Genomic DNA, 16,100 nt, shown 5'->3' with positions numbered 1-16,100 from the left:
TCGGTTCCATCTCATATTGCTCAAATAAACAGCAAACCTGGTTTCAAAAAACAGATAAAGCAACACCTCATGACACAACGCCTCTCCCCTATTTGACGTAGATAGTTTGTGTGTATGCATTGATATGTAGGCTACGTGTGCCTTTAAAAAAAATGTATGTAGTTCTGTCCTTGAGCTGTTCTTGTCTATTAATGTTCTGTATTATGTCATGTTTAATGTTCTGTATTATGTCATTCTGTATCATGTTTAATGTTCTGTGTGGACCCCAGAAAGAGCAGCTGCTGCTATGGCAACAGCTAATGGGGATCCTAATAAAATACCAAAAAGAAAATACCAAAGATGACCAAGTTAATTTTGTGGGATAGCTTACTGACCTATGCTAAGTTGTTGGGTGTTTGTTAGAGTTAGATTTTGGGCACATAGCAATAACGTACTTACAAAGTTCAGACTGCAAGAACAAGGATAGTGCATTTGAACGCATTATTTCCACTTGGTACAAAAGACAACGGCAATTAATTTCAGATCGTGTATGACAAGGGACCCATCTAAATGATGCAGTGAATAATCTCGGCGTGGCTCTTAGAGGAGACTGATTACGTCCCATCTGCTGTGTGATTTCTGGAACAGTAGAGGTCAATGACCACATCTGCAGTGTGATTTCTGGAACAGTAGAGGTCAATGACCACATCTGCAGTGTGATTTCTGGAACAGTAGAGGTCAATGACCACATCTGCAGTGTGATTTCTGGAACAGTAGAGGTCAATGACCACATCTGCAGTGTGATTTCTGGAACAGTAGAGGTCAATGACCACATCTGCAGTGTGATTTCTGGAACAGTAGAGGTCAATGACCACATACACTACCTACTACTGACACCTTCCAGTAAAACAGCCTGAACCGACAGCTGCTCATTTCAGCTTATCAAGTTCAACACGTGCCTCTTACAGTCAATGAGAGCTGTGGGTCATGATGACAAATTATTTAAATTTAATCATTTGTGTTTCATATCCCTCCCTTCACAACACATAAGCTTTTTGTGCATGTAGAATACATTTTGGGGTGCTTTGTTTTTCAGCTCATGAAACCAACACTTTACATGTTGCATTTATATTTTTGTTCAGTATACATCAATTTATTAGTACTATGAAGGTTAGTTAGTCAACAACCTCTTTCCTTTCACCCTGAAAGAACTGACCACAGTGACAAGATTATTTGGTTTATTGCATTTCACATGTGGACTTCTGGATTAAAGCTGCCACAAGAATCACAGACCCATTTCTAAAACAGTTCATTTTGTAGAGAGAGACTACCTGTCTCTTTTAGACCCAAGTGCATTGATTACTGTTACGAGCACAATATTCAAGGATTTGAGGGTTAACTGGATCTCAGGACCTGTAAACAAGACATGAGGTCTCTATTCTGAAGGTAACATGGATCAAATAAGAGCTCGAGATTCATCTTATGACATTAGAAAAGTAAACCCTTATCTTCTGATAAAAATGGCGGGTGATCAACCCAAGTCATGTGTAGCAGCAGGTCTCCCATGTCTTTATATCTAACTACATGACTTATTCTACTGTGAAACTCAACTGGACAGAGTCAATCCACCTTTAACCACTTTCTATTTCACATTCAATATAACCTTTATTTCTACAGTTAAGTCTCTGAGATAAAAATCTATTTTGCAAGAGAGACCCTTTCCAAAATCATGCCTTCAACCACAATACACTGAAGGAAAAAAAACACTGTCTGGCACAGACACTCAAAAATACATATACTCTAATGGTAAAACCCTCGGGGACCATGGGTGTGGGTATTTCACATAGTACTATTTTGAGGGTTTCTATAGAAATGTGAACAACAAACAGCTCTCCAAACAGAAGTTGAGGCCTGTGTAGAGCCATGACACATCAAGGTATAATAGCAACCACATACCAGACACTCTCCCATCATTCAGGTTAAGTTCCCTTGCAGCTTCTTCATGATATGGCTATCGGGAGGTGCGTTGGTCAAAACTGTCCCCACAAAAACATGTGTTCCCCACAAGGTGTGGCGGATGACTTTGCAGCAGCCCAGGTCCTCGATGCTAAAGCCCAGGTTACAGTACCGCTCGTCGGTCTCAAACAGTGTGTTGTTGGTGTACGACCCAAAGAACTGGAAGAGAGACAGAAGACATTAAGGGAAAAGATCTAAATACTGCTTGTTTATGTTTGAAAGATGTTAGTTTAACAATTATAATCAATTTCAATTGGCAAGAAGACCACACAATTGCCATCACTGTGTCACAACTGTATGTACTGTTATGAGACAGCTATTTCTGTAGCATAGTGCTAATCCTTGAGCAGCTACAGTGCCTTGCGAAAGTACTCGGCCCCCTTGAACTTTGACCTTTTGCCACATTTCAGGCTTCAAACATAAAGATATAAAACTGTAATTTTTTGTGAAGAATCAACAACAAGTGGGACACAATTATGAAGTGGAACGAAATTTATTGGATATTTCAAACTTTTTTAACAAATAAAAAACTGAAACATTGGCCGTGCAAAATTATTCAGCCCCTTTACTTTCAGCGCAGCAAACTCTCTCCAGAAGTTCAGTGAGGATCTCTGAATGATCCAATGTTGACCTAAATGACTAATGATGATAAATAGAATCCACCTGTGTGTAATCAAGTCTCCGTATAAATGCACCTGCTCTGTGATAGTCTCAGAGGTCCGTTTAAAGTGCAGAGAGCATCATGAAGAACAAGGAACACACCAGGCAGGTCCGAGATACTGTTGTGGAGAAGTTTAAAGCCGGATTTGGATACAAAAAGATTTCCCAAGCTTTAAACATCCCAAGGAGCACTGTGCAAGCGATAATATTGAAATGGAAGGAGTATCAGACCACTGCAAATCTATGAAGACCCGGCCGTCCCTCTAAACTTTCAGCTCATACAAGGAGAAGACTGATCAGAGATGCAGCCAAGAGGCCCATGATCACTCTGGATGAACTGCAGAGATCTACAGCTGAGGTGGGAGACTGTCCATAGGACAACAATCAGTCGTATACTGCACAAATCTGGCCTTTATGGAAGAGTGGCAAGAAGAAAGCCATTTCTTAAAGATATCCATAAAAAGTGTCGTTTAGAGTTTGCCACTAGCCACCTGGGAGACACACCAAACATGTGGAAGAAGGTGCTCTGGTCAGATGAAACCAAAATCGAACTTTTTGGCAACAATGCAAAACGTTATGTTTGGTGTAAAAGCAACACAGCTCATCACCCTGAACACACCATCCCCACTGTCAAACATGGTGGTGGCAGCATCATGGTTTGGGCCTGCTTTTCTTCAGCAGGGGCAGGGAAGATGGTTAAAATTGATGGGAAGATGGATGGAGCCAAATACAGGACCATTCTGGAAGAAAACCTGATGGAGTCTGCAAAAGACCTGAGACTGGGACGGAGATTTGTCTTCCAACAAGACAATGATCCAAAACATAAAGCAAAATCTACAATGGAATGGTTCACAAATAAACATATCCAGGTGTTAGAATGGCCATGTCAAAGTCTAGACCTGAATCCAATCGAGAATCTGTGGAAAGAACTGAAAACTGCTGTTCAAACGCTCTCCATCCAACCTCACTGAGCTCGAGCTGTTTTGCAAGGAGGAATGGGCAAAAATTTCAGTCTCCCGATGTGCAAAACTGATAGAGACATACCCCAAGCGACTTACAGCTGTAATCGCAGCAAAAGGTGGCGCTACAAAGTATTAACTTAACCTGTTAGGGCTAGGGGGCAGCATTTGCACGTCTGGATAAATGTTTTTTACCCGATTTAATCTGGTTACTAATCCTACCCAGTAACTAGAATATGCATATACTTATTATATATGGATAGAAAACACTCTAAAGTTTCTAAAACTGTTTGAATGGTGTCTGAGTATAACAGAACTCATTTGGCAGGCAAAACCCTGAGACATTTTCTGACAGGAAGTGGATACCTGATGTGTTGTATTGACTTTAAACCTATCCCATTGAAAAACACAGGGGCTGAGGAATATTTTGGCACTTCCTATTGCTTCCACTAGATGTCACCAGCCTTTACAAAGTGTTTTGAGTCTTCTGGAGGGAGATCTGACCGAACAAGAGCCATGGAACGATGATGTCCCATTAGACACCTGGCGCGCGAGTTCATGTTGGGTACCCTCGTTCCAATACGTTATAAAAGAGTATGCATTCGTCCACCTTGAATATTATTCATGTTCTGGTTAAAAAAGGCCCTAATGATTTATGCTATACAACGTTTGACATGTTTGAACGAACGTAAATATATTTTTTCCCCTCGTTCATGACGAGAAGTCCGGCTGGCTTAGATCATGTGCTAACGAGACGGAGATTTTTGGACATAAATGATGAGCTTTTTTGAACAAAACTACATTCGTTATGGACCTGTGATACCTGGAAGTGACATCTGATGAAGAGAATCAAAGGTAATGGATTATTTACATAGTATTTTCGATTTTAGATCTCCCCAACATGACGTCTAGTCTGTATCGCAACGCGTATTTTTCTGGGCGCAGTGCTCAGATTATTGCAAAGTGTGATTTCCCAGTAAGGTTATTTTTAAATCTGGCAAGTTGATTGCGTTCAAGAGATGTAAATCTATAATTCTTTAAATGACAATATAATATTTTACCAATGTTTTCTAATTTTAATTATTTAATTTGTGACGCTGACTTGACTGCCGGTTATTGGAGGGAAACGATTTCCTCAACATCAATGCCATAGTAAAACGCTGTTTTTGGATATAAATATGAACTTGATAGAACTAAAAATGCATGCATTGTCTAACATAATGTCCTAGGAGTGTCATCTGATGGAGATTGTAAAAGGTTAGTGCATCATTTTAGCTGGTTTTATGGTTTTGGTGACCCTGTCTTTGACTTGACAAAACATTACACACAACTCTTGTAAATGTACTGTCCTAACATACTCTAAATTTATGCTTTCGCCGTAAAACCTTTTTGAAATCGTAAAACGTGGTTAGATTAAGGAGATGTTTATCTTTCAAATGGTGTAAAATAGTTGTATTTTTGAAAAATTTGAATTTTGACATTTATTTGGATTCAAATTTGCCGCTCTTGAAATGCACCTGCTGTTGATGGAGTGCACCACGGGTGGCACGCTAGCGTCCCACCTAGCCCATAGAGGTTAAGGGGGCTGAATAATTTTGCACGCCCAATTTTTCAGTTTTTTATTTGTTAAAAAAGTTTGAAATATCCAATACATTTCGTTCCACTTCATGATTGTGTCCCACTTGTTGTTGATTCTTCACAAAAAATTACAGTTTTATATCTTTATGTTTGAAGCCTGAAATGTGGCAAAAGGTCGAAAAGTTCAAGGGGGCCGAATACTTTCGCAAGGCACTGTATGAGTTGTCTTACCGCCATGCCTGACGATGGGTCGATGAAGTCAGCCCAGAAGCCTTCTGTCCTCAGGGCATAACAGATCTCTTTGGCACCAGCAACAAACTGCAACAAGAGAACAATGCAAAACTTATCTTAAGACAATTGATTTCATTTTCATGTTCGTTACAAAACGTGTGAGAAAGTATCAAACATTCTGAATGTACCGTTCAAACGTTTGGGGGCACTTAGAAATGTCCTTGTTTTTGAAAGATATATATTTTTGTCCATTAAAATAACATCAAATTGATCAGACATACAGTGTAGACATTGTTAATGTTGTAAATGACGATTGTAGCTGGAAACGCCAGATTTTTAAATGGAATATCTACATAGGCCCATTATCAGCAACCATCACTCCTGTGTTGCAATGCCACGTTGTGTTAGCTAATCCAAGTTGATCATTTTAAATAGGCTAATTGATCATTAGAAAACCCTTTTGCAATTATGTTAGCACAGCTGAAAACTATTGTTCTGATTAAAGAAGCAATAAAACTGGCCTTCTTTAGACTAGTTGAGTAGCTGGAGCATCAGCATTTGTGGGTTCGATTACAGGCACAAAATGGCCAGAAACAAATAACTTTCTTCTGAAACTTGTCAGTCTATTCTTGTTCTGAGAAATGAAGGCTATTCCATGCGAGAAATTGCCAAGAAACTGAAGATCTAGTACAATGCTGTGTACTACTCCCTTCACAGAACAGCGTAAACTGGCTCTAATAGAAAGTGGAGTGGGAGGCCCCGGTGCACAACTGAGCAAGAGGACAAGTACATTAGATTGTCTAGTTTGAGAAACAGACGCCTCATAAGTCCTCAACTGGCAGCTTCATTAAATAGTAACCGCAAAACACCAGTCTCAACGTCAACAGTGAAGAGGCGATTCCAGGATGCTTTCTTTCAAAAACAAGGACATTTCTAAGTGACCCCAAACTTCTGAAAGGTAGTCTATGTTGTTAATTACAAATGTGTGAGGTACCTGCATGGCCAGCGATAGGTATTTATTTCTTACAGATACCAAGGTAGAGACCATCTCTTCAAACAGATTGCTTTGGGTAATCATATCACATACACGCGACCAACACGTGAAACAGGGACCTCCCGGGTGGCGCAGTGATCTAAGGCACTGCGTCGCCACCAGAGATTCTGGGTTCGTGTCCAGACTCTGTCGCAGCCGGCCGTGACCGGGAGGCCCATGGGGCGGCGCACAATTGGTCCAGCGTTGTCCGGGTTAGGGAGGGTTTGGCCGGCAGGGATATCCTTGTCTCATCGCGCACTAGCGACTCCTGTGGCGGGCTGGTTGCAGTGCACACTGACACGGTTGCCAGGTGTACGGTGTTTCCTCTGACACATTGGTGCGGCTGGCTTCCAGGTTGGAAGCATTGTGTCAAGAAGCAGTGCGGCTTGGTAGGGTTGTGTTTCGAGGACGCATGGCTCTCGACCTTCGCCTCTCCCGAGTCCGTACGGGAGTTGCAGCGATGAGACAAGACTGTAACTACCAATTGGATACCACGAAATTGGGGAGAAAAAAAAGGGGTAAAAAAAAATAAAAATAAATAAACACGTGAAACAGATGTAAATGTGCTGCTAACAGTATAGCTTCCTGTCCCTGTCCCCATACTGGGCTCCAACCCGTTATCCTCTGCTCTCAACACACGTGACTCTCCTTGACAACGTACCAACCGTTTGAGCTATCGAAACATCTAATTTGATAACTCTATCGGCGACATTTCAAGCTAGCTGTGGACTGAGCTTACGGTACGCTCTTAACTCTGTACACACGCAACAAGTGCTGTTGTAGAGATGTGGCCCATTGCTGGGACGGGAGGGTACGTGTCAGTGTCTAATAAATGAGTGCAGTCAAGGGGGTAAGCAGCACAATTAGACCGATTCTCAGCCATGGGCATGTTAACCAGACGGTGAATAACAGTCAAAAACAAGTCCTGCTCTTACACGCTCTACCCTGTCACACACTCAGACTACTTACAGGAGTCTTCTACTGTAATGCTGGGATCAGAAACAAGTCATGCACAATCCCATTATCATAAACGAGTATTACCAGTGCAGTCTTAGTCAGGGGGGAGACAATTAAAGTTGACACTCATTCTGCAGCTTATTTACAACAACGAGGTACTTGCTAATACTTAAGAGGCATTGAGTTAGAGAGTACAGTTTAATCCTTTCAATTCCTTAGAGGTAAACAAAGATAGTGTTAAAATATACAACATGTTAGCCATAGACTAGCAAATCATAACTCCATACTACTACTCCATACTACTACTCCATACTACTTCAGGCAGTAAAAGTGTCAGAATGGTCTTCAGCGGCTCTAAAGGACAGTTACTGTTGAACGATTTCAGTGCTTCTGTTAACAAGCAAAACAGAGCAGCGAATTTAACAGACATTTTTATTGATTAGCATCCGGGATAATATATATCCAAGTCTTTACTGTGTTGTAGGGACAACAAATGGAATATCTGAGTTCACTGGACATCTTCATAGGTTTAGAAAAAAACAGCAAAGCACGCACATTTAAATGTTTTATTTAACTAGGCAAGTCAGTTAAGAACAAATTCTCATTTACAATGACGGCCTATCCCGGCCAAACCCGGACGACGCTGGGCCAATTGTGCGCCGCCCTATGGTACTCCCAATGATGCAACCTGGATTCGAACCAGGTACTGCAGTGACACCTCTTGCACTGGGATGCAGTGTCTTAGACCACTACGCCACTCGGGAGACCAAAAGTTTGGAAAAAGCTACTCATTCAAGGGTTTTTATTTTTACTATTTTCTACATGGTAGAATAATAGTGCAGACATTAAAACTATGAAATAACATATGGAATCTTGTAGTAACCAACAAAAAAAAAATGGTTAAATCAAAATATATTTGATAATTGAGATTCTTCAAAGTAGCCACCGACAGTGCCTTGATGACAGCTTTGCACACTCTTGGCATTCTCTCAACCAGCCTCATGAGGTAGTCACCTGGAATTTCAATTAACAGGTGTGCCTTGTTAAAAGTTCATTTGTGGAATTTCTTTCCTTCTTAATGCCTTTCAGCCAATCAGTTGTTGTGACAAGGTAGGGGTGGTATACAGAAGAAAGCCCTATTTGGTAAAAGACCTATTTGGTAAAAGACCAAGTCAATATTATGGCAAGAACAGCTCAAATAAGCAAATAGAAAAAACAGTCCATCATTACTTTAAGACATGTAGGTCAGTCAATCCGGGAACATTTCAAGAACTTTGAAAGTTTCTTCAAGGGCAGTCGCAAAAACGATCAAGCGCTATGATGAAACTGGCTCTCATGAGGACCACCACAGGAAAGACCCAGAGTTACCTCTGCTGCAGAGAATAAGTTCATTAGAGTTACTAGCCTCAGAAATTGCAGCCCAAATAAATGCTTCAGAGTTCAAGTAAGAGACACATGTCAACATCAACTGTTCAGAGGAGACTGTGTGAATCAGGCCTTTATGGTCAAATTGCTGCAAAGAAACCACTACCTAAGGACACCAATAAGAAGAAGAGACTTGCTTGGGCCAATAAACAGCCATGTGCAATGGACATTACACCGGTGTAAATCTGTCCTTTGGTCTGATGAGTCCAAATTTGAGATTTTTGGTTCAGACCGCAGTGTCTTTGAGACGCAGAGTAGGTGAACGGATGATCTCCGCATGTGTGGTTCCCACCGTGAAGCATGGAGGAGGAGGTGTGATGGTGTGGGGATGCTTTGCTGATGACACTGTGTAATTTATTTAGAATTCAAGGCGCACTTAGCCAGCATGGCTACCAAAGCATTCTGCAGCGATACTCCATCCCATCTGGTTTGCGGTTAGTGGAACTATCATTTGTTTTTCAACAGGACAATAACCCAACACAGCTCTAGGCTGTGTAAGGGCTATTTGACCAAGAAGAGTGATGGAGTGCTGCATCAGATGACCTGGCCTCCACAACCACCCAACCTCAACCCAATTGAGATTGTTTGGGATGAGTTGGACCACAGAGTGAAGGAAAAGCAGCCAACAAGTGCTCAGCATATGTGGAAACTCCTTCAAGACTGTTGGAAAAGCAAGCACCATCAACTGTGGGACCTTATATAGACAGCTGTGTGCCTTTCCAAATCATGTCCAATCAATTGAATTTACCACAGGTGGACTCCAATCAAGTTGTAGATCAAGGATGATTAACAGAAACAGGATGCAGCTCAATTTTGAGTCTCATAGCAAAGGGTCTGAATACTTATGTAAATAAGGTATTTCTGTTTTCGCTTTGTCATTATGGGGTATTGTGTGTAGATTGATGAGACAAAACATTTATCTTATCCATTTTAGAACAAGGCTGTAACCTAACAAAATGTGGAAATAGGGAAGGGGTCTGAATACTTTCCAAATGCACTGGGACACACACACACACACACACACCCACCCCACCCCCTCTGGGTATAACTACCCAGTGTGGATTGAGACCCAAACTCACTTCGTCTAGCATCAACTCCCTTTCTTTGTCCACTGCCTCACACCACGCTGTCATGTCATTCTGTGTCTTCTGGGTCACTGTGACAACCGTCATGATGTTGTTAGGAGCCTCAGTGAACATTGACTCAAACTCTGTAAACACATGGGGAGAACAAGCATGATCAAAACCTCCTTCAGTGTTCGAGCCCCCTCTACTGGACACATGTAGAATATCAATTTCACAACATGTAGAAGTAACTGCTTTCACCTCTTTTCCCTACCCATTCCCCATTAAGGTTTAAATATAGTTTACACAAACTAGAGACAGTATAACAACAAGTTGGAAAATATGTGTAAGAAAATGCGTGTAGCATCTTCAGAGTGTGTGCTTCTGCAAGACTGATCCAATAGTAGATCTATATCTGAATGGTCTAAGGAAAACAACCATAAACGTACCTTTCTTCAGCAGCTCAGGGCAGGGCTGTATGGCACACTCCACATTAGAGTTCTCAAAGTACTGTTCTGTTCTGTTCACCTTTTGTTCTGGGGGAGTGGCCTCTTTCCCCTAAGAACAAACAAATCAGGGGATGTTGCTCAGAAAACCAAAACATCCCTGAAAAATTCAACTGGATAATATACACATGCTTCATTATCCCTCTTATCAACGCGAACAAAAGAGGTAAACAATGACTTTACATGCACAGAGCAAACAGAGTTGTAGCAAAAATATTCCTTTAAATGGGCAGTGCAGTTAAAAATGTGATTTTTCCCTTATGATATTGCCACACTATGGAGGTCAAAATAACACTGAAATTGTGAAAATTACAATAATGCCCTTTTTGTGTAAGAGCCGTTTGAAAAGAAATGCCTGGAATTTCAGCCTGTTCAGTAGATGAGATGGAGTTTTTGGCCCAGATCATGACATCAATCTGATCTGATTATAATAGACCAATGACTGTTCATCTGGGTAAGGGGTGGGCTCCAGACCACCCTATCAGATAATCAGAGCTGTCTCAGTAAATATCTTCAAATGTTTTACCTAACGCCCACTAGGGGTGGGCGATATGGCCTAAAACTAATATTTTTTTTCTAACTTGCTGGCGATTCACGATATCTAGATTTAAAACATTTTTTAAGCTTTGTTGTACAATTAAAGGTCAAATACACTGCATAAATAGTTGTACCGGCTTTTTTTGTTGTTACAATAATCACTGATCTGGCTTTCAGGTCTGTCTATAAAAAGCGCCTTTTGTTACATTTTTTACCAGAACCACGCACAATGCACATCCACTAATAATGTAGCAGGCATTATAGAAAATGAACATTGGTCTCAAACAATCCCTCAAGCACAAGCCCACGTGCTAGTGAGTAGCCAGCTAATATTTAGTCAACTTAGATCTAGGTATAATTTCACAAGCTCTGAATTCAGCTAACAATTGTTATGAACACAACCTACTATCTGTCTCCAACTGTTTGAACAGCATGGTAGCCTGTCCACTTTGTTCAGATGTTGGAATCAAGCGGCCTACCTTATTTCTCAGAATGAGTTGCCAACTCCTTACATAATTGGTTTATGCTTATTGCACTTTTATAAAAACAGACTAAATAGCTAGTAGAGAAATCTTTGACTAAAATGCTGTTAGCGATACGTGGTATCGTAATGCGTGCAACAAACTGAGCATTCCTTTTTTCCAGAATGAATGTTAATTGGTACATCTGTTTTAATAGTGTCTGCTCTGCTCGAAATTTGAGGAGTTGAAACGGTTCGATAGGTTAACTTCTCCTCTATTACACTAAACTATTGTCTGTGTGTTTCGGTGTCTATATGACAGATTCTGTTGGACCAAACCTCAAATACAAATAGCGAGGATGAAGTGACCGCTCATCTTTGTTGTTGTGAGTGGTAAGGGGAGGGGCATGGGAGAAAGAGGCGAGAAGTTTCACTCTCGCCAAAATAAGCCCACCGCTATTCTATGCACTTATTTTGAACCCAAGCCTGGCCACCTGCCTTCCCGCCTATGGGACAATGACTCCCATTGTGAGGGTGGAGACATGAGCATCTTGTTTATTATAGAGATCTCTGGTGTAAATGGGAAGGTGCACACAGCACAGAAGGAGCGAACTAGACACGACAAAAAAAAAAAACAATACGAGAACAAGCAGATATCAAAGTTCATAAAAACGAAAAATACCAAAACACTTTATTCTGCGATACAGGCATATGGAATACCGCGCAAAAACATAGGTTGGAATTAATTCGATATTACACCCAGTCCTAACGCCCACACGATCAGACTGAGCATTTCAAGGGATAAAATAGGCTGAGGGAAATCAATGATAAAATATTTTATTTTCATTAAATAAACACAGTAATTTATTATATATAAAAAAAACATTAAAAAAAAACTGGCCTAGGCTATTTTTATTTTTTTTACTGCAGATCACCATTAGGCCTACCTCCACACACCAGAACAAACTAGAGCCAGGACAATACCAGTACTGGACACATGTTCATGTTTTGGCAAGGAAACAAAACACAAAGTGGATTTAAATTCTTCAGAATAACAGCCCTGATGTTGGAAACAAACATCATTATGTTGTCATCCAGTCGCATTTACTTATTTTCCAAGCTATAGCACTCAATTGTTTACATACAGCAGGTTTTTAATAGGACCAAAGATTGTCTGCTTCTTGTATTCATTTTTGCCATGGAAAATGGCATGGTCACAGCCCTAGACGAAATGTGTGTCAATTGTCATTCCAAACCTTACTTACTTGGAACTCTCCGGCAACGTGAGCCAGGAGGAACTCATACCTCTCCCTGCTGGAGAGGGCAGACAGCACATCGGGGACTGTCTGGGGGACTGTCTGGGGGACTGTCTGGGGGACTGTCTGGGGGACTGTCTGGGGGACTGTCTGGGGGACTGGGCCTTTAATCTTCTGTTCTGCTGTGCCCTCCAGGTGGCATTCGAAGCCTGTGTTACCTGGCAGCTGGAAGCGCTGGTCCTGAGGCCCGAACGGACCCATGTTCTCATCAGGCCACACTGTCCTGTGACCTGATGTAAACAAATAACAATGAGACATAATAAAACACTGGGAACTGAAAATACATGTTTTTCAAGAAGTTGATCCAAATATTGAACTGATTAACTTTCCTTCTGAATAACAGACAGTTGGTTTATGATGTTCATGTTCAGGCATCATTGTGATTAGAGGTCTGTGCTTACCAAGGTCAGGGTGTGTGATGGTTAATCGAGGCTCATCAGAGCCAGAGGATCCAGCGCCAGAGAATGTTCTGTGGTGGGGTCCAGCGATCCGCCGGACAAGTAGGTGAAGCCCTGGCAGGTATGTCACCAGCCTGGCTCTATTACAGAGCACCTGGGGAACAGAGAATGAACGTCCTCATCAGGTCACACACACACACACACACACACACACACAAAACATGTTAAGTGTGTGTGTGTTGACTTACACTGGCCATCCTGTTGGGCCTCTCTCTTCTGTGGTCCACTTGTAAAACTGCAAAAGAAAAAGGAGTACATTAACTAAACGCATAGCTAGCTAATTATTTGAACACACAATTATGAATATCTTATAAATTAGCTCGTATGTCTGTCATTTGTTATGCTCATTTATGATAAAAAATGTCAAACTATGCCTCATTACATATCGGGCTATAGAACGGAACGTTTACTTTGTTAGCTAAAAAGTGAGAGGTACTGCAACTACTGCTAACATTAGCTAGCTTCTAGGTGGAGGACTTTTCTTAGTTGATAAGCTCTGACAATCGTAACTTCAGAAGTTTTACCTTAAATATATACCTTGAAGAATATCCCCTTCTTGCATGCATAAATCAATAAAATACGTTGGTAAACTCAATAGTTCTTATCTGTGTTTATAGCTGGCCTGCAATATGCCTGCGTCACGTCGCTACTGATGTGAACATGTGTCGTTAAGTGGGTTAACGGCAGGAACCAACAAGACACAAAAACAGTCTGATTTAACGCTGTTCTTCTTCTTCGATTAAGTTTAACGGCGGTTGGCATCCAATAAATGTTGCATTTCCGCCACCTGCTTGACTGGAGTATTATACTTTGCTTTAATATATATATATATATTTAAGCAAAGTATTACTTAAAAAAAAGTAAAGTATAATACTCCAGTACTGGAGTATTATACTTTGCTTTAAATATATATATATATATATATATATATATATATATATATATATATAATATTACTTAAAAAAAAAAAAGTAAAGTATAATACTCCAGTACCACTATGTAATGCAACATACATATATATATATATATATATATATATATATATAAAAAAGTACCATACCATCAAACACTTCACTCATAAAAAAACATAAACACAACTCTATTCCGTTATTTAATCTATTGTCCTACTTCAGGCCAACAACCTGAAAGGATGGGACACCACCACTTAACACACCCTGTAACTCTCCCGACGTCAAGTCTCACACACCCAAACACCTCTCTGCAGCTGCAACCCCAACCTCTTTTCTGCAACTTACATTCCAGCCCTGCAGTACAGTTGATATCCATTGCTATAATTGCCAAAAATCACATTTTACTGAAACATGCAGTACCAGTAAAATGTTTGGACACCTACTCATTCCAGGGTTTTTCTTTATTTTTACTATCTACATTGTAGAATAACAGTGAAGACATCAACACTATGAATAACACATATGGAATCATGTAGTGACCAAAAAAAAGTGTTAAACAAATTAATATATATTTTACATTTGAGATTCTTCAAAGTAGCCACCCTTTGCCTTGATGACAGCTTTGCACACTAATATCCCTTTTCCCGCCATTTTAACCGACTCAAACTCACCCTCTTCCGCCCTCTCTCTCTCTCTCTCTCCAGACCTCCTCTGCCTCTCTTTTTCCCCCAATTCCTCCTCTGTATTCCAAGTATACATCTCCTTATGATAATACTGCACTTCTCCGGACATACATCTAGTTCTTACCTTCTCAAGGGACGCCATTTAACCGCCTGTCACGATCTCCGTACAATCAGCACGAACCCCTGGGGATGCAGCACGAACCCCTGGGGATGCAGCACGAACCCCTCAGGATGTAGTGCTCAACAGTGCATCCCACTTGTAAAGCAGCTGCTTCGTCTTGATGTTCTGCTTCATCAATAGCTACCGTGAGAGGCAACACGGTTGCAAAACAAATACAAATATAAGAGCAACATGCAGCATCATGTCTGTCCACTAGATGTCATCATATGCCCATCCATGAGTACCAGCATTTATCTACAGATTGTTACTCTTGGTCACAGTGGCAATTCTAATGATTGTTTTCAGACAAAATGAATGTGACAGGGTAGGAACCAAAGTGTTTCATATGGGAGTCTAATTATTGATTTACCTTTACAATGTATAACACTACCCCTCTAACTTTAGTTCATATGAAAACTTTGTACCTGAAGTTGCATGTGTTTATTCAGGTAAGTTGTCCTGTGTTGTTGCTATGCAAATGTATTTATTTTAGGGCAACCTGCCCCAGTATCAGTATCCCCCAGTATCTAATGCACCGGAACCTCCGATTCAAACTCTGCAAGCGTTATAACGTCAAAATACCTCCGTTACTCACCAAATATGGAGTTTTGCTAAGCAACTATCTTAATTTACTCCGGTTACGGTCAGTATGTTCTTTCAAAAAGGTATAAATAAAAATGTACAGCCTTTGTTAACCTAATACTTTTCAAAAGCATAATTGGCATTTTCCATCTTGTTAGCTTCCAGACCAAATAGCCAACCATCCAGCTGCACATTTTACTAACCATATAATGAGGCAGGTTAAGAAATAACTAGTGCTGGGATTAACCTTGTGTTTTGTTATTCGTAATCCTGTATCAATTATGTGATCATTTTGTTTTATTGAGATTGATTGTGCGTTATAGCAGCCCAAGGCACCTGTGCATAAAATCAACCTTTCCCACTATGTAATTGAATACACTGTCACACAAATATGCAGTATACAATAGAAATATGTGAATGAGGGCTTTAGTGTTCTCAATGTCTTGGAAAAGACCAGGTGTGGACAATCTGCAGCAGCCTTGAGCCAACAGGATATTACATAGCAGTCCTCCAAACACAGGAAGCTGGCTGTGTGAGTATAATCTATTATAGCCTGTTTTCGTCAGTCTATATGGGTTTGGGTTA

At 40.7% G+C, this 16,100-nt stretch overlaps 1 protein-coding gene across 3 annotated transcripts; it reads right to left on the bottom strand.

The window, feature by feature from the left end:
- Positions 1–1,203: 1,203 nt before the first annotated feature.
- LOC106582405 (cobalamin trafficking protein CblD) lies at positions 1,204–13,877 on the bottom strand. Of its 3 annotated transcripts, XM_082967213.1 has the most exons (9): positions 13,717–13,877; positions 13,368–13,414; positions 13,123–13,273; positions 12,823–12,951; positions 12,671–12,762; positions 10,352–10,460; positions 9,918–10,048; positions 5,424–5,510; positions 1,204–2,154 (listed from the first exon to the last, which is right to left on the bottom strand). In XM_082967213.1, exons 1-9 carry the CDS (start codon positions 13,739–13,741, stop codon positions 1,954–1,956), a joined length of 972 nt encoding a protein of 323 aa, XP_082823339.1. In that variant the 5' UTR covers positions 13,742–13,877; the 3' UTR covers positions 1,204–1,953. The 3 variants fall into 3 exon arrangements, with proteins under 3 accessions (XP_082823339.1, XP_014020970.3, XP_014020972.3); XM_014165495.3 differs by having other exon boundaries at positions 12,671–12,951; XM_014165497.3 differs by having other exon boundaries at positions 12,671–12,951; positions 13,704–13,862.
- Between the last annotated feature and the right edge of the window lie 2,223 nt (positions 13,878–16,100).

This window comes from Salmo salar, chromosome 21 (genome assembly GCF_965601325.2).
Source record: "Salmo salar chromosome 21, fSalSal1, whole genome shotgun sequence".
NCBI lineage: Eukaryota > Metazoa > Chordata > Actinopteri > Salmoniformes > Salmonidae > Salmo > Salmo salar.
This window is presented reverse-complemented; position numbering and strand designations above follow the sequence as displayed.

Excerpts from the sequence above, each read along its gene's own strand:
- LOC106582405 (XM_014165495.3), bottom strand. The coding sequence starts at position 13,741 with ATGCAAGAAGGGGATATTCTTCAAG. Across the intron at positions 10,049-10,351 it reads CCCTGAGCTGCTGAAGAAAG|AGTTTGAGTCAATGTTCACT; the intron begins GTACGTTTATGG and ends ATGTGTTTACAG. Across the intron at positions 2,155-5,423 it reads ACCCATCGTCAGGCATGGCG|TTCTTTGGGTCGTACACCAA; the intron begins GTAAGACAACTC and ends TCTCTCTTCCAG.